This window comes from Myxine glutinosa, chromosome 7, assembly GCF_964187855.1.
Source record: "Myxine glutinosa chromosome 7, kmMyxGlut1.1, whole genome shotgun sequence".
NCBI classification, from domain to species: Eukaryota; Metazoa; Chordata; class Myxini; order Myxiniformes; family Myxinidae; genus Myxine; species Myxine glutinosa.
In genome coordinates this window covers 126,846,707-126,864,951 of record NC_136267.1, presented here as the reverse complement: position 1 = coordinate 126,864,951, position 18,245 = coordinate 126,846,707, and the positions used below count along the sequence as shown (strand labels likewise).

Below are 18,245 nucleotides of genomic sequence, written 5' to 3'. Positions count from 1 at the left end.
AGGGCGGTGGATGGTCGGGCGGGGGGCCTGGTTGACGGGGGACGGCCCCGACGTGGAGGAAGGGCCAACCGTGGAGGTTGGTCGAGGTCCAAATGGGCCGGCTTGAGGCGGTCCATGGAGATGCGGTCCGCCTTGCCGCCGATGTCGATGGTGAAAGACTTGTCGTCCCTCTTCAGGACCCGGAAAGGTCCATCGTACGGTGGCCGGAGCGGTCCCCGGTGTGCGTCGTGCCGGATAAAAACGTACTCCACAGTGCGAAGTGCTGGGGGGACGTGGGGTTGGGGGCAGCCGTGGTGGGACGTGGGCAAGGGGGCAAATCTCCTGGTGGCCTCCTGGAGGACCGAGCGTTGGCGAGCCGCGGACCAGGGGCCGGTGGCGTCAGGGATGAATTCGCCCGGCACGCGCAGTGGCTGGCCGTAGACCAGCTCGGCGGTGGAAGCCTGGAGGTCCTCTTTAGGGGCCGTTCGGAGGCCCAATAGGACCCACGGGAGCCTGTCGGCCCAATCGTCATCCTGGAGGCTGGCCCTGAGAGCGGCCTTCATCGAGCGGTGGAACCGCTCGCACAAGCCGTTGGCTTGGGGGTGGTAGGCCGTGGTGCGGTGAAGCTTGACCCCCAAGGCCTGGGCGACCGCGTCCCAAAGCTCGGAGGTGAATTGCGGGCCTCTATCGGAGGAGATGTCCGAGGGGGCGCCGAAACGGGCAATCCAGGTGCCAATGAAGGCCTGCGCCACGTCGGCGGATGTTGTTGATGCCAGCGGGACGGCCTCCGGCCACCTGGTGGTCCTGTCCTCCATTGTGAGGAGGTGGGTGAAGCCCCGCAAGGAGGGAAGGGGTCCCACCAGGTCCACATTGACGTGGTCGAAGCGCTGTGCGGGCACGTCAAATGGTGCCAATGGGGCCTGGGTGTGCCGGTGGACCTTCGCGCGCTGGCAGGCGACACAGGCATTGGCCCAGTCGTGGACGTCTTTACGGAGCCCGTGCCAGACGAATTTCGCTGCCACGAGCTTCTGTGATGCTTTCCGGCCCGGGTGGGCAAGGCCGTGGAGGGCGTCAAAAATGTGCCGCCGCCATCCGGTGGGCACGATGGGGCGAGGTTGGCCCAGGGAGACGTCGCACAGGAGAACTGTGCCTGTGTCCTCGAAGGGGACGTCGGCCAACCGCAGGCCTGTGTCCACTGTCCGGAGGGCTTGCACCATGGGGTCGGCGGACTGGTCGGCCGCCACGCGGCGAAGTCCACACCCAGGTGGACGGCGTTCGCGCCGGACCGGAAGAGGCAATTGGCCACAGTGTTGTCCTTGCCCGCGACGTGCCGGATGTCCATCGTAAATTCGGACACGGCGGAGAGGTGGCGCTGCTGGCGGGCCGATCACGGCTCCGTAACCTTGGCCATGGTGAAGACCAGGGGTTTGTGGTCCACAAACGCCGTGAACGGGCGGCCCTCCAAAAGATGGCGGAAGTGGCGAACAGCCAGGTAAAGGCCGAGGAGCTCGCGGTCGAAAGCGCTATACTTGCGCTCGTTAGGGCGAAGCTGCCGGCTGAAGAAGGCCAGCGGTTGCCAAGCTCCGTTCACCCACTGTTCATGCACGGCGCCCACCGCGTAGTCGGAAGCGTCCGTGGTGAGGGCGATGGGTGCGTCGAGCGCTGGGTGCGCCAGCATGGTCGCGTTGTCGAGGGCCAGCTTAGCGCCCGTGAACGCCGCGTCCATCTCTGTGGTCCAGGCGACGACGTGCTTGGCCGGCTTGCCCTGGAGGGCTTCATACAGGGGGCGCATGAGTTGGGCGGCGCGAGGCACGAACCGGTGGTAGAAATTTACCATCCCCAAAAATTCCTGTAGGGCCTTGATGGAGCGAGGGCGCAGGAAACTTGTGACTGCCTCCACCTTGGTCGGCAGCGGGACGGCCCCGCGCTTCGTGATGTGGTGCCCCAGGAAGTCGACGGCCGTTACGCCAAACTGGCATTTCGCCAGTTTGATGATGAGGCCGTGCTGGCCGAGGTGCTTAAAAAGCGTGCGCAGGTGGACGAGGTGCTCCGCCCGGGAAGTGCTGGCGATGAGAATGTCATCCAGGTAGACGAACAGAAAGGTGAGATCGCGCAGCACACTGTCCATCAGCCGCTGGAAGGCCTGGGTCGCGTTCTTAAGGCCGAACGGCATTCGGAGGAACTCGAAGAGGCCAAAAGGTGTAATTACAGCTGTCTTCGGAACGTCGGCCGGCCGGACAGGTACCTGGTGGTAGCCCCGAATGAGGTCGACCTTGGAGAAGATCACCCGCCCCGCCAAACGGGCGGAAAAGTCCTGTATCTGTGGTGTCGGGTACCGGTCGGGGGTGGTGGCGTCGTTGAGGTGGCGGTAATCGCCGCATGGTCGCCATCCGCCACCCGGTTTGGGCACGACGTGCAGGGGCGAGGCCCACGCGCTATTTGAGCGCCGCACAATTCCCAATCGCTCCAGCGCATCGAATTCCGCCTTCACTACGGCGAGTTTTGGCCGGGTTGAGGCGGCGAGCCCTGGCGTAGACCGGTGGACCTGTGGTCGGGATGTGGTGTTCGATGCCGTGCTTGACGGCGACGGCCGAAAACGTCCGCTGCGTGAGGGCGGGAAATTCGGCGAGTAGGCGGGTGAAATCGTCCACGGCCGGGAGCGCGCAGGCTAGCTTGGTCGGAGTGGAGCCGCTCAATGAGCAAACGAGCGAGCTGAAGGTCTCCGCATTGATGAGCCGACGCCGTTTGACGTCGACCAAAAGCCCATGCGCGCAAAGAAAATCTGCACCCAGCAAGGCCATGGGCACGTTCGCCGTGATGAAGTCCCACCTGAAGCGCTGGCCCCCCAAGCAGAATGCGACGCTGCTCGAACCGAAGGTGCGGATGGAGGAACCGTTTGCGGCGACCAAAGCGGGGCCGCATCGCACGGCCTGTTTGTCCTCCACCGAGGCGGGTATCACGCTCAGCTGAGCGCCGGTGTCACACAAAAAACTCCGTGTCCATGATAAACAGAAGGCTGCCTGAATGGCCGACGCTCATGGCAGGCAGCGAGCGCCGGCCTTGTCGTTTCCCGACCCGCCAAAAGTGCACGGTGGGCGGCACGTTCTGGCCTTCTGCCCGAACCTGGCGTGGTAATAGCACATGGTCCGCTCTGGTGGAGGCTCCGGCGGTCGCGTCGGGTTCAGTCGACTGGGCGTCGCAGCGGCTGCTGCTGCCAGTGGTGCTGACTCGGCCGGTGGAGGCGCCGGTCGTGGTGCGGGCATTGCCTCGGTCGGCCCAGGGTCCCAGGCGGCCGCTCCGACGTGTCGCCTGGCCGAGCAAAATTTATCGGCCTCCTTGGCCAGGGCGCGAGGCTCCGTGATGGGCAAATTAGCCAAAGCTAACCGTACCTGCCCGGGTAGCCGCTGGAGGAACAGCTCGCGGTAGAGGAAGTCCGGGCTGTGGTCACCGAGAAGAGCAAGCATGTGGTCCATGCGCCGGACGGACGGGCGTCGCCCAGCTCCGGGAGGTGTAGTAGTTGTCGTGCGCGTTCAGTCTCTGTCAGGAGTAGGTCTTTGAGTGCGCCGTATTTGTCGGCGTCCGGCGGGTGCTGTACGAAGCTCAGAACCCGGGAAGCGGAGGAGGCGTTGAGCACGGAGACCACGTGGTGGTACCGTGTCGTGTCCTCCATAATGTTTCGCAGGGCGAATTGAGAATCCGCTTGAGCAAACCAAACGGCCGCGTGAGATTCCCAAAAGCCCGGGAGCTTCAAAGCTACAGCTGACTCCATCGCCGTGTTCGTAGAAAGGGGTCACCAATTGTGGGAGCTGTGCTCGCACGATAAAATCGGACAAAATGGACGACGCCAGGGATTATGTTTCTCTGAGCTATTTATTCCCAGCTCACTCAAACAAACTCCAAAGCACTGAATCAGCCCATCGAACGGGCGGCAATATATATCAGAAACTCAACGCACAAAAGCCACGCCTCTCAGGCGGGGCGTGGTATGCAAATAGATAAGCCACGCCTCTGAACGGGGCGTGGTATGCAAGGCAAGCGTTCGCCCGGTAAAGGCAAGTCTCAACATGCCCGGGCGAGTCCGGACACGTGACCGCTCGCCGGTTGCGTCATCAGCAGACTGCCGATCTGAGGGAAGAGGAATGGAGCGGCAGAGAGTGGAGTCATCAGCAAAGAGATAGAGAGGATTTTCGAGAGAGTCAGAGAGATCATTGATGAAGACCAGAAAAAGCACGGGGCCCAGAACACTGCCTTGGGGAACTCCAGCCTGAACAGGAAGAGGAGAGGAGAGAAACCCATTCAGGGCCACACGTTGACGACGACTAGAGAGGAAGTCCGCCAGCCATGCGTGGAGATTTCCATGGATACCAAAGGAGGAGAGTTTGGTGAGCAGAGCGGGGTGCCAGACCGTGTCGAAGGCACGTGATATGTCGAGGGAGACAGCTCTAATTTCCTGTTTGGCATTGAGGACCTCCATCCATTGTTGAGACAGCAGAAGCAGCATGTCCAGAGTAGAGTGACCTGGTCTGAAACCAAATTGATGATCAGAGATCAAGCCATTGGAGAAGAGGAAAGATTTCATATCCGAAGCAATGATGGATTCCATGACTTTGCTGATAATTGGGAGAAGGCTGATTGGTCTGTAGTTGCTAGGATCTGTTTTTGCACCTTTTTTGTGCAAAGCGGTGATGTTGGCTGATTTCCAAGCAGATGGCAGTTGACCTTGAGCAAAAGAGAGGGTGAAGAGAACAGAGAGAGGGTGACATAGAGCAGCAGAGCAGGATTTTAGGACCCGTGGGCTGATGCCGTCGGGTCCAGTTGCAGAATCAGAGTCGAGGGTTGACAGAAACTTTTCCACCTTGTCAGGAGGAAAGGACACGGAGTCCAGGAGCAGCAGGGTACGACTGGGTATGGTGGGTACAGAGAGGGATGGGTTTGGGACACAAGATTTAGAGGCAAACACAGAGTTGAGGCATTCAGCTTTTTCACGTGCGGAGTCAGCTGTGTAGCCGTTTGAGGTAAGGGAGGGGATGGAGGGGGAACAAACACCAGAAACGGATTTGACCAGACGCCACCAGGATTTGGAAGAGGGAGACAGATAAGAGAGTTCGGTCTTGAGAACGGAGAGATATGGCTTTGTTGTTTGTGCACTTCCAGATCTTCTTCTTCGCATGGAAACTTTTGATTCAGAGATATTTTCACAATCTGTATTGGAGAAGTGTCTGGCTGCCGAAGAAACTTCGGTCCTGTGAAGTAGAAGGTTCTTCCGAGCTGGCTAGCTGGTATTGAGCATGAAACAAAGGCAGCAGGGTTCTCATCTGTGGGGTGGGTGACACCATTGACTGGGAGTAGATACATTGTGTATCTTATGAACTTGATTTGCTACGTACATGTTGAAGCATTTGGAATTATTGAAATGTAGCCGAGGACTACCGTGCTGTCTGTGGATTAGGTCAGGAGGTTCCTTTCTATTCTATAGGTTCCTTTCTCATCTCAGCCAAATTTGATTGTTGACGGAGTATAACTTTGCCTTCATTGATGACGGACAGGGGCTGCAAGGTATATTGGGTTGTAAATTGAGCTTGGAACCGACAGAGCCCCCCACCCTGAGAAAGGTTTGACCTGTAGGCTCACTTGGAAGATGAAGGCGTCCTGGTTGAGGTTCAGGCTCTTCAGTTATTTTTCTCTCACCTCGTCTGGAAGAGCGTTCATTTGCTGTTGGAGGCAAATGTTGTGTAAGTGTTTGATGATATTTACCATATGGCACAGCCTTCTCAGTCACCAGATCTGAACCCAATTAAGCATTTATGGAATATTCTGGAACGACACCTGAGACAGTGTTTTCCACCATCATCAAACAGGTGTGAGTTGATTGAGTTTCTCATGGAAGAATGGAGCCGCATCCCTCCTGCGGAATTCCAGACACTGGTGGACTCTATGCCACGGTGCATGCAGGCCGTACTGGCCACACATGGTGGCCCAATGCCATAGTACGTGACTTTACATTGTTTTTTCCATTTTTCTGTCCACTTCCTGTAGGTCCGGAGATGGGATCTCACTCCTATCACCGGGGATGTGATGATCCTCAGTGATCGTCGGCAGTCATTCCATTTTCCCATCATGGGCCTCCACTATCAGGCCATTTGCATGTTTTCCATTGGCTGACATTACGTCCACCACACATGGGGAACTTGTATGGTAATGTCGGACCAGGGAGATCTAGTGAATTAAATAGTTCTGGATCTGCCAGATAGGCATTAGACTGGTCGTCACATACTGCATACCCGTAGACGGAGTTCGAGGGACAATCTTGGTGATAGATCCTGCATAACACAATCTTGAAACAAGAAAAAGAGCAATCAGGGATTGCAAACCCTCGCCAGGATGTATTTTCAGTGGTTCTTAAGGCTTTTGTGTTAAAACAAATATGGCGGCCGAACCACGTGACCGATGACGTCATCATTCTTTTGTTTCTCCACCAGTTTATGCCGACATGGCGCTCAAGAAATTGCATCTTGATTGGATGAAGTTTTGTACTTGTTGAATTATGACGTCATAATGGAGGCCTTGGGCCTAGAGAGTTAAAAATTGGGCACAGTCTATTCATGGGCAAGACAAATATGTGTGTGAAGTTTGGCGATGTTATGTGCAACGATGTAGATGAAGTACTGCACACAAACAAACAGACAGACAGATAGATAGATAGACAGACAGACAGACAGACCAACCAACCAACATACTCGCCGGAATCTTTTCCGGCAAGTAACAAACAAACGGACTCAAATGCAATACGCTCTCCTCTGGCGAGGGTAACAAGATTGTGCTCAGGGACATCTCAAATGCCTGGTGAATTTTGTGTTCTCCTCCGTGGTTTTGGAATTTTCCACGTTTGTCATTTTGGGTCTCCCCACCATAACTAACAATACCCACCATCACCTCCCCTCCTCCGTCCCCCAAGAACCATCACCCGCACTATACCCACCAATATCCCACACCCTCCCCGGCCCCCTCCACAATCCCCCCATCAACTGTCACCCGAGCTAACAATACCCACCACCACCGCACACCCTCCCCAGCCCCCTCCACAATCCCCCCATCAACTGTCACCCGAGCTAACAATATCCACCACCACCGCACACCCTCCCTCGACCCCCTCCACAATTCCCCATCGACCGTGTGCCTGGGCGGTGTAAGTGGTGAATCTGTTCTGCGTCATGTCCATGCTGTATTTATTCTGAAGTAAAATATAACAGATTTTATTTATCAATTAATACAAAATCATTGATGAACCGTCAATTGAACGGAAAAACAAAACATACCAATCTGAAGTGAACATTCGACCGGCGTTTTCATCGGCATTGCCAACACCGCTATCTTCACTGACGCCATCTTCGTCTGAATCGCCCGAACAAGGTTCAAAATGTTTCGAAGCTACAAGTACAATTCCTCCGAAAGAGTTTCCATCACTAATTTTGTCTTCAATAGTTTCTTCACAATCCCACTGATCAGTTTCACCATACTGAGAACCTTCAGATTTTCTGACTGTGGAATCAGTATCGGAATCCGAGCTCGACATGCACTTTCTATGTAAACCGCCATCTCGATCAAGGTAAGAGCATCATGGTGTGACGTCATTGACGTTGACGAACTCGAAAATCGATGCTCAAACAGCTCAAGGGCTTTTTTTTTGACACTTTCTGATTGGCGAAAAGTTTAAAAAAAATAAAAACTACCCTTATAATTAGACCGTGATTAATGATTTTTAATGCTTTTCAGAAAAAAGAAATTGCGTTTGTGTTTCCCTTTATGGGGTGCGGCTGAAATTTGTCAGTGAAGGTCGAAAAGTAATGTCGGTTGACCTAATAAAGCGTGTTAGACACCCGTGACACCTATCGTCTCAACATCAATGTTGTACATATTGATGTACAAAACGCATAGATAGATCGCTAGATGATGTCATCATTATAGTTGTCGCTTTGTTTGAAGGAAAAGATCGAGCTAGACGAGGGAGTGGGGACATAGCCGACGAGTGAGGGTGCTTCTGGTTCTTCCGGTATTGCGTATTTCGGCTCACTGCCTCTAGTGGATATTGAGCATGGAGTTAGTGGACCAGTGGGTTGACCTCTATCCCCTCGGGGGGCTTGAGTCGGGGGTGATAATGCAATGGAAGGTGGTGACAGTGGGCCCACAATGTCGACAAGGACGTAGTCAAATCTGGTGATAGGCCTTCACCAAATCGATCTTTCAACACATCATGGCCTCTGCCAGCGTCGAGGAGAAATCGTGGATGTGTGGGCGAGGGTATGGGTCAGAGACGATGGCGTTGTTGAGCTTGTGGTAACCGTCGCACGCATGGACGCCACCTACCAATACCATTCTTCTTCAGATGTGCAATATATATATATAACCACCTTTAGAGGCCATTTTTCCCCGCAACGCGGGGGTTGACCTTTTTCGGGCACCGTGGTTGTTGTTGTTTTTTGGTCCCCTTTTTGAAGCAATGTTTTATGGCCGGATGCCCTTCCTGACGCCAACCCTTTTTGCCGCCTTTAACGACAAACAGGGAATTACCAGTGAACTGGTACTCAATTAGCCGACCTCGGAAGGATGACAGGCTGAGTCAACCCCCCTGGCGTTAATTCAGCGATCGACCGGGATTCTAACCCAGGATCCTAGCATCCTAAGCCGGCACCCTAGCCGCTAGCCCAACCCAACACCCAACACCAGCGATGCAATGGCATCGCGTAATCGCTGGACGAACACCGGACAATCCCAGGTTGGAGGAGGGTGTTGTAGTTGGCTTTGGCGGTCACGAGGCGTGTTGGGCACAAACGACGAGCATTGGCAAACACAGCTGGTCCATTTGGTCTTGATATGATGTTGTACATGGTATAAGAACGCCAATGTTTGGTCCTTATAAACCGTTACCTGGAGGTGTGCGACTATAGGAAACAGTCCCAGACCAATTCATGAGCACTACAAATGGAATACACATTTAATGTAGTAAAACAGACCATGATGAAGATTAACCAAAGCTATTTGTCTTTTTCTGATGATGTGCTTACAGTGAAGGCATTTACAAGTATGCTGCATTGGGATGACATCTTTACCTCTCAAATGAATGACAAGACATCAAAAGATTTTAAAAGAATTGAAAATGAAACAAAGACCGAGGTAGGGTTTCCTTTTTCTTATTTACTTCTCATGTTGTACCTTGGCTTGCCAAGTCAACATAGAGGCTGTTTGTGCACTGTTCAGGAACAAGCATAAGAAAAGGAAAAATGTTTGGATTCTATTTGTGAATGAAAAAAGTTTCATACGAGTGTAGCTCTTGATTTGAGCATTACAGAATTATAGTGTAATGAATCACAAGTCTGTATCACATCTTTAACGATATTTTACAGTGATTGGATGGTGTTCAATCCTCACACTCCTCTCCAATACCTCCTCACACTCCTCTCCAATACCTCTTCACACTCCTCTCCAATACCTCCTCACACTCCTCTCCAACACCTCCTCACACTCCTCTCCAACACCTCCTCACACTCCTCTCCAACACCTCCTCACACTCCTCTCCAACACCTCCTCACACTCCTCTCCAATACCTCCTCACACTCCTCTCCAATACCTCCTCACACTCCTCTCCAATACCTCCTCACACTCCTCTCCAATACCTCCTCACACTCCTCTCCAATACCTACTCACACTCCTCTCCAATACCTACTCACACTCCTCTCCAATACCTACTCACACTCCTCTCCAATACCTACTCACACTCCTCTCCAATACCTACTCACACTCCTCTCCAATACCTACTCGCACTCCTCTCCAATACCTCCTCGCACTCCTCTCCAATACCTCCTCGCACTCCTCTCCAATACCTCCTCGCACTGCTCTCCAATACCTCCTCGCACTCCTCTCCAATACCTCCTCGCACTCCTCTCCAATACCTCCTCACACTCCTCTACAACCCCTCACACTCCTCTACAACCCCTCACACTCCTCTACAACCCCTCACACTCCTCTACAACCCCTCACACTCCTCTACAACCCCTCACACTCCTCACCAACCCCTCACACTCCTCACCAACCGAGTTGTTAGCATATTGTACTGTTAACTACATTGTTCATTATCATTATCCTTGGGAGTTCTTACAGATGCCTCTCACCGAAGGATGATAAAAACGTTTCTTTAGCCCATTCCCTGCACAAGAGACGGAGTTTTGTAATCAAGTGTGTGTGTGTGTGTGTATGTTTGTCGTGTGTGTGTGTGTGTCTGTGTGTGTGTGTGTATGTTTGTCGTGTGTGTGTGTGTGTCCGTGTGTGTGTGTCCGTGTGTGTGTGTCCGTGTGTGTGTGTCCGTGTGTGTGTGTATGTGTGTGTGTGTCCGTGTGTGTGTGTGTGTGTGTGTGTGTGTGTGTGTGTGTGTGTGTGTGTGTGTGTGTGTGTGTCCGTGTGTACATGTTCGTGCCGTAGTTTTTTTACCATTTGAGTTTTGTCATCAAATTTTGACCAAAACATTATTATGAGAACATGGAGAAGACAAATTAATAATTTGGTCAAAAGATTAAGTAAGGTCAGCGTCACATAAAATCATCAATTTTCATCGAATTGACCTCAAATTTAAATTTACCATTTGGGTTTTGTCTTCAACTTTTCAACAAAGTTTTACTATGACAATATTAGGAAGGCAAATTAATAATTTGGTCAAAAGATCAAAGGTCAGCGTCACATAAAATCATCAATTTTCATCGAATTGACCTCAAATTTAAATTTACCATTTGGGTTTTGTCTTCAACTTTTCAACAAAGCTTTACTATGACAATATTAGGAAGGCAAATTAATAATTTGGTCAAAAGGTCAAAGGTCAGCGTCACGTAAAATCTTCAATTTTCATCAGATTAACCTGAAATTTTAAGAATTTGCATATTGGGTCACTGAATTGGTGCACCAATCAAAAGCTACAAGCATAGTGTCGACAGCTCGCTAGGTTCGTGTAGATAGCTCACTTGGTTAGTGTAGATAGCTCGCTAGGTTAGTGTAGATAGCTCGCTAGGTTAGTGTAGACAGCTCGCTAGGTTAGCATAGATAGCTCGCTAGGTTAGCATAGATATCTCGATAGGTTAGCATAGATAGCTCGCTAGGTTAGTTTGGACAGCTCACTAGGTTAGTGTAGATAGCTCGACAGGTTAGTGTAGATAGCTCGCTATGTTAGTTTGGACAGCTTGCTAGGTTCGTGTAGACAGCTCGCTAGGTTAGCGTAGATAGCTCGACAGGTTAGCATAGATAGCTCGCTCGGTTAGCATAGATAGCTCGCTGGGTTAGCATAGATAGCTCGCTAGGTTAGCATAGATAGATCGCTAGGTTAGTTTGGACAGCTCACTAGGTTAGTGTCGATAGCTGGACAGGTTAGTGTAGACAGCTCGACAGGTTAGCATAGATAGCTCGCTAGGTTAGCATAGATAGCTCGCTAGATTAGTGTAGACAGCTCGCTAGGTTAGCATAGATAGATAGCTCGCTCGGTTGGTGTGGACAGCTTGCTCGGTTGGCATAGATAGCTCGCTAGGTTCGTGTGGATAGCTCGCTAGGTTAGTGTAGATAGCTTGCTAGATTAGTGTAGACAGCTCGCTTGGTTAGTGCAGACAGCTCGCTGGGTTAGTTTGGACAGCTCGCGAGGTTAATTTGGACAGCTCGCTAGGTTAGCATAGATAGCTCGCTCGATTAGTGTAGACAGCTCGCCTGGTTAGTGTAGACAGCTCGCTGGATTAGTTTGGACAGCTCGCGAAGTTAGTTTGAACAGCTCGCTAGGTTAGTGTAGACAGCTCACTAGGTTAGCATAGATAGCTCGCTAGATTAGTGTAGACAGCTCGCTAGGTTAGCATAGATATCTCGCTAGGTTAGTGTAGACAGCTCGCTAGGTTAGTGTCGGTAGCTCGCTAGGTTAGCATAGATAGCTCACTAGATTCGTGTGGACAGCTTGCTAGGTTAGTTTGGACAGCTTGCTAGGTTAGTTTGGACAGCTTGCTAGGTTAGTGTAGCAAGCTCGCTAATTAGTGTTGACAGCTCGCTAGGTTAGCATAGATAGCTCGCTAGATTAGTGTAGATAGCTCGCTTGGTTAGTGAAGACAGCTCGCTTGGTTAGTGAAGACAGCTCGCTAGGTTAGTGTACATAGCTTGCTTGGTTAGTGTAGATAGCTCGCAAGGGTAGTGTAAAAAGCTTGATAGGTTAGCATAGATAGCTCGCTAGGTTAGCATAGATAGCTCGCTAAGTTACTGTAGACAGCTCGCTCAGTGCAGATAGCTCGCTAGGTTAGTATCGACAGCTCGCTAGGTTAGTGTAGACAGCTCACTGGGTTAGTTTGGACAGCTCGCTGGGTTAGTGTAGATAGCTCACTAGGTTAATGTAGACAGCTCGATAGGTTAGCATAGATAGCTTGCTGGGTTAACATAGATAGCTCGCTAGGTTAGTGTAGTCAGCTCGCTAGGTTAGTGTCGACAGCTCGCTCGGTTAATGTAGATAGCTCACTCGGTTCGTGTAGACAGCTCGCTAGGTTAGTGTAGACAGCTCGCTAGGTTCGTTTGGACAGCTCGCTAGGTTAGCATAGATAGCTCGTTCGGTGACTGTAGTCAGCTCGCTAGGTTAGTGTAGACAACTCGCTCAGTTAGTGCTGATAGCTCGCTAGGTTAGTGTCGACAGCTCGCTAGGTTAGTGTAGACAGCTCACTGGGTTAGTTTGGACAGCTCGCTGGGTTAGTGTAGATTGCTTGCTAGGTTAGTGTAGACAGCTTGCTAGGTTAGTTTGGACAGCTCGCTCGGTTATTAAAGATAGCTCGCTAGGTTCGTGGAGCCAGCTCGCTAGGTTAGTGTAGACAGCTCACTGGGTTAGTTTGGACAGCTCGCTGGGTTAGTGTAGATTGCTTGCTAGGTTAGTGTAGACAGCTCGCTAGGTTAGCATAGATAGCTCGCTAGGTTAGTTTGGACAGCTCGCTCGGTTATTAAAGATAGCTCGCTAGGTTCGTGGAGCCAGCTCGCTAGGTTAGTGTAGATAGCTTGCTATGTTAGTTTGGACAGCTCACTAGCTTCGTGTCGACAGCTCGCTAGGTTAGTGTAGATAGCTCACTTGGTTAGTGTAGATAGCTCACTTGGTTAGTGTAAATAGCTCGCTATGTTAGTGTAGATAGCTCGCTAGGTTAGTGTAGAAAGCTAGACAGGTTAGCATAGATAGCTCGCTAGGTTAGCATAGATAGCTCGCTAGGTTAGCATAGATAGCTCGCTAGGTTAGTGTAGTCAGCTCGCTACTTTAGTGCAGACAGCTCGCTCGGTTAGTGGAGACAGCTCGCTAGGTTAGTGGAGACAGCTCGCTAGGTTAGTTTTGACAGCTCGCTAGGTTAGTGTAGCTAGCTCGCTAGGTTCGTGTAGACAGCTCGCTAGGTTAGTGTAGATAGCTCGCTAGGTTAGTGAAGACAGCTCGCTGGGTTCGTGTAGACAGCTCGCTAGGTTAGCATAGATACCTCGCTAGGTTCGTTTGGACAGCTCGCTAGGGTAGTGTAGACAGCTCGCTAGGTTAGTGTAGACATCTCGCTAGGTTAGTGTAGATAGCTTGCTCGGTTAGTGGAGATAGCTCGCGAGGTTAGTGGAGACAGCTCGCTAGGTTAATGTAGATAGCTTGCTAGGTTAGTTTGGACAGCTCGCTAGGTTAGTGTAAACAGCTCGCGAGGTTTGTGTTTTTTTTTTTGTTTGTTTTTTTGTATACTGAATCGAGGCTCGTGAAAGAGCTAACATTTATTTCACAAACAAATCAACCAGACAAACAAAATATACAAAAAGAGGGAGCGGAAGACAAGATGGGGAGAGAAGGGGAAGCACACAACCACAACATTTGAGAGCAGGGAGAAGTGTGGGAGGGAGAGGGCTTGGGGGCAGGAGGCGTGGGAAGGGGAGGGGGGGTGGGGGGGGGAAGAGGTATAAGACACAAGGGGACCGAAATTAGCGGGGGTAGAAAAGATCAAGGTTTTGGATGGGGGAGGATAAGAGATGGTGGTGAACAGCTGTTTTAAAGACCTGGAGGATGGAGTGGGATTGAAGAGAGTGAGGGAGTTTGTTCCAGAGGCGGGAGAAAAGAGGAATGAAGGAGTGAAGGTGAGCAGAAAGTCTTGATTTTGGCAGTTTAACCATAATAGGGTTGCAGGCAGATCTTGTGCGACCTGTAGGAATATTTGGGGGACAGAGCCCAGAGAGGGCTGGGGGGGCAAGGCCAGAGAGGAGTCGGTAGAAGACGGAAAGACCACCAACCTGCCTGCGGTGAGTAAGTGAAAGGCCCTTGGAGTTAGCTTCATCGCGGGAGATTCCAATGATTCTGAACGCTTTGGTTTCAACAGCGTGAAGACGGGCTAGGTGTGAGGCAGGAGCACCAGACCAGAGGGGAGAGCAGTATTCCATAGAGCTGCGGATGAAAGCCTTGTATGTGGTGAGGAGCTCAGGTGTGCCAAGGAAGGACTTCGCACGACGGAGGATGCCCAGTCGGCGACTGGCTTTGGAGGCCAGATTTGAAATGTGGTTTTCCCAGGAAAGATCATGGCAATTAGTGAGACCCAAAAGCTTGAGTGACAGAACTTCTTGGAGAGGATTATTCAGAAAGTGGATGGGAGAGTTTTCCAGTCGGTCTTTTCGGAGAGACATCGTAAGAGTGTGAGATTTATCAGGATTGAAAGACATGTTCCATTTGTTTGCCCAGTCTGTGATTTTGTCCAGGTTTGCAGAGAGTGAGGAGGCTGCAGACTGTCGATCTGAGGGATGAGGAATGGAGCGACAGAGAGTAGAGTCGTCAGCAAAGAGATAGAGAGGATTTTCAAGAGAGTCAGAGAGATAATTGATGAAGACCAGAAAAAGCACAGGGCCCAGAACACTACCTTGGGGAACTCCAGCCTGAACAGGAAGAGGAGATGAGAGAAACCCATTCAGGGCCACACGTTGACTACGACCAGAGAGGAAGTCCGCCAGTCATGCGTGGAGATTTCCATGGATACCAAAGGAGGAGAGTTTGGTGAGCAGAGCAGGGTGCCAGACCGTATCGAAGGCACGTGAAATGTCAAGGGAGACAGCTCTAATTTCCTGTTTGGCGTTGAGGACCTCCATCCATTGTTGACAAAGCGGAAGCAGCATGTCCAGAGTAGAGTGACCAGGTCTGAAACCAAATTGATGATCAGAGATCAAGCCATTGGAGAAGAGGAAAGATTTCATATCTGAAGCAATGATGGATTCCATGACTTTGCTGATAATTGGGAGAAGGCTGATTGGTCTGTAGTTGCTGGGATCTGTTTTTGCACCTTTTTTGTGCAAAGCGGTGATGTTGGCTGATTTCCAAGCAGATGGCAGATGACCTTGAGCAAAAGAGAGGGTGAAGAGAACAGAAAGAGGAAGTGAAAGAGTGGAAGAACATGATTTTAGGACCCGTGGGTTGATGCCGTCAGGGCCAGTTGCAGAATCAGAGTCGAGGGTTGACAGAAACTTTTCCACCTTGTCAGGAGGAAAGGACACAGAGTCCAGGAGCAGCTGGGTACGACTGGGTACGGTGGGTACAGAGAGGGATGGGTTTGGGACACAAGATTTAGAGGCAAACACAGAGTTGAGGCATTCAGCTTTTTCACGTGCGGAGTCAGCCGTTAAGCCGTTTGAGGTGAGGGAGGGAATGGAGGGGGAACAAACACCAGAAACAGATTTGACCAGACGCCACCAGGATTTGGAAGAGGGAGACAGATAAGAGAGTTCGGTCTTGAGAACGGTGAGATATTGTTTCCTGGCTCTCCTGAGGGTGGACACACACTTGTTTCGGGCTTTGTGAAAGGAAATGAGATTTCCTTCCGTTGGATTTGCTTCCCAGGAGACGAAAGCAAGTTGTTTCAGGGCAACAGCCTCACCACAAGAATCCGTGTACCATGGACGGGAGGAAGGGTATGACAACTGAAGACGAGATGGGATAAATCTGTGCATGAGAGAGCAGTTTACTTTGAAAGAATTCCCAGGATGAGTTGATGTCAGAGGCGGTAGAGATGGGAGACCAGTCCAGATGATTGATGGCTGCTTGAAGACCGTGCCAGTTGGCCTGAGTGAAATGCCAGACTCGTCGACGCTGAGGAGGCTCTCTGAGAATGGTCAGAGAGATGTCCACTTTGACAAGCACATGATCAGATGAGCCGATTGGAGCAGAAGAAGAGCAGCAGACATTTTCAGGGAAGTTTGTCATAACCAAATCCAGAAAAGAAGATGCTCCGTTGACTGAGATCCGGGTCGGGAAATTGACAGATTGTGTCAGTCCCAGTGAGTCGCAGAAGTCCTTTGCTGAAGAGCCATGGCTGGTGAGAGAGGTACCCACACCCAGCCAACTGGCATGGTGACAATTGAAATCACCACATATGAGGAAGAGAGAGTTGGGATGGGTAGATAGAAGTTGGTCCATATTATCAGACAGCGATATGTAGATGGAGTCATCGCTGTTTGGTGGACGGTACAACACACATATGAACAAAAGGTGGGAGGGAAGGGGAAGCCGTAGCCAAAGGTATTCCTGGGGGTGAGGTGGAGAGGGGGCAGTGGAGGGCGAGTGAGGAAGATAGTTTTTTATAAAAATAGCAACCCCACCTCCAGGACGAGGCTCAGGTCTATCATACCGGAGGAGGGAGTAACCTGGGAGAGATACCAAGGCATCAGATACATCATGAAGGAGGAAAGTTTCTGTTAAGCAGATCACATCTGGTTTGTCAGAAGCAACCTGTATGGAGAGATCAGTCAAGTTTGAGTGAAGGCCCTGGATGTTTGAGGTCCATGCCGTTAATGAAGAGGACGGAAGGGGGAGCATCGGGTCCAGAACAGGGGGGGGGGAGGGGTAGGGTAAGATGTGGAAGAGGAGGAAGAGGTAGGGAGAGCTGTTGAAGGTGTGTCAGAGATTTCAGAGATTTCAGAATAGCTTGGAGAAAGGGAAGAATGGGGCAGACAAAAGGTTTGATGGAGATTGGGTGAGGCACAGTGAGGTGTTATTTGAGGAGGGGGAAGAGCGAGGCAGAAGGTTGGGGGAGATGAAGGTGAAAGTTGGAAGGGTGAAGAAGCAGGGAGGATGCTTTGAGGAGGAGGGTTGAGAGGGGAGTCTAGGAGGGGAGGAGTGAGGGAGAGTCTCGGAGGGGAGGGGTGTGGGGGGAGTTTAGGAGGGAGGGGAGGGAAGGGGTAAGGGGGGAGATTTGAAAGGGATGGGTGATGGGGAGGATTTGGAGGGGAGGGGTGAGATTGGATTTTGAAAAGTGTACGATTCATGGGAAACGAACATTTTTTGCAAAATGAGTTTGAGACCTTCGAGTCAAAAATACGTTTGAGGACACTGAAGGAGGGGTGGAGTTCTGGATAGTTTAGGGAATGTAGAAAGGAGGAACTGTAAGAGATGGTATTATATATATATTTTGGAATGAATAGATTTGGTGAGCAAGATGAAAGCATCCTTTTGTAGGAAAAGAAGAAAAGGGTGTTATAATATATGAGAGAAAATAGTTGTTCAGGGGAGAGATTATACATTTCTAACCACGTGATCGCGTGATCGCGAACGAAGAACGAACGGACAAATAAGAACAACAAATAAACGAATAAGACCTGGGAAGGAAAAAAAATTTTGGGTTTTTTTTTTTGTTTTGAGTAGAGATATTAAACAAGGAGGTATGGGGTGAACGACTGGGATGAAGCAGAGAACGAAAATAATTGCAGCGCATTCGACGAATCGCTGAGAGAAAAACAAAACCACAAGGTCGGAGACGGTACGGTAGCCTAAGCCTACGAGTACTAGGCCGCAGAATACTCGATACGCATTAACCGACGATTGTGCATACATGTACGAAAAATTAGCACCGAAAATTTTCCAAAAGATACGCTATAGGTACATACACCGAAAGATAGATACAGTCTCGACAAAAACACAATTGAGAAAGATCACTTAGCTTCGAAAGCGTGAGCGCATGGAACAGCTTCGAAAAGACGTGACCTCGCCGTGATCTCGCGAGATCTTCCTAGGATCGTGTATACAGCTCGCTAGGTTCATGTAGACAGCTCGCGAGGTTAGCATGGATAACTCACTAGGTTAGTTTGGACAGCTCGCTAGGTTCGTTTGGACAGCTCGCTAGGTTCGTTTGGACAGCTCGCTTGGTTAGTGTAGATAGCTCACTAGGTTAGTGTAGACAGCTCGCTAGGTTAGTGTAGATAGCTTGCTTGGTTAGCATAGATAGCTCGCTAGG

The 18,245-nt window shown here is 50.8% G+C and overlaps 1 protein-coding gene across 3 annotated transcripts in view; it reads left to right on the top strand.

Moving 5' to 3' along the window:
- The window catches only part of LOC137413562 (protein HEG homolog 1), a 238,483-nt gene that overhangs the window by 175,856 nt on the left and 44,382 nt on the right, over nt 1-18,245 (top strand). Inside the window, exon 4 of one of the 3 annotated variants that reach the window (XM_078782280.1) lies at nt 9,044-9,150. The exons of the other annotated variants lie outside the window; for them this stretch is intronic. Within the exon in view, the coding sequence (XP_078638406.1) occupies nt 9,044-9,150 (107 nt within the window). The remainder of the gene's footprint in view (nt 1-9,043; nt 9,151-18,245) is intronic. 3 annotated transcript variants of the gene reach the window in all.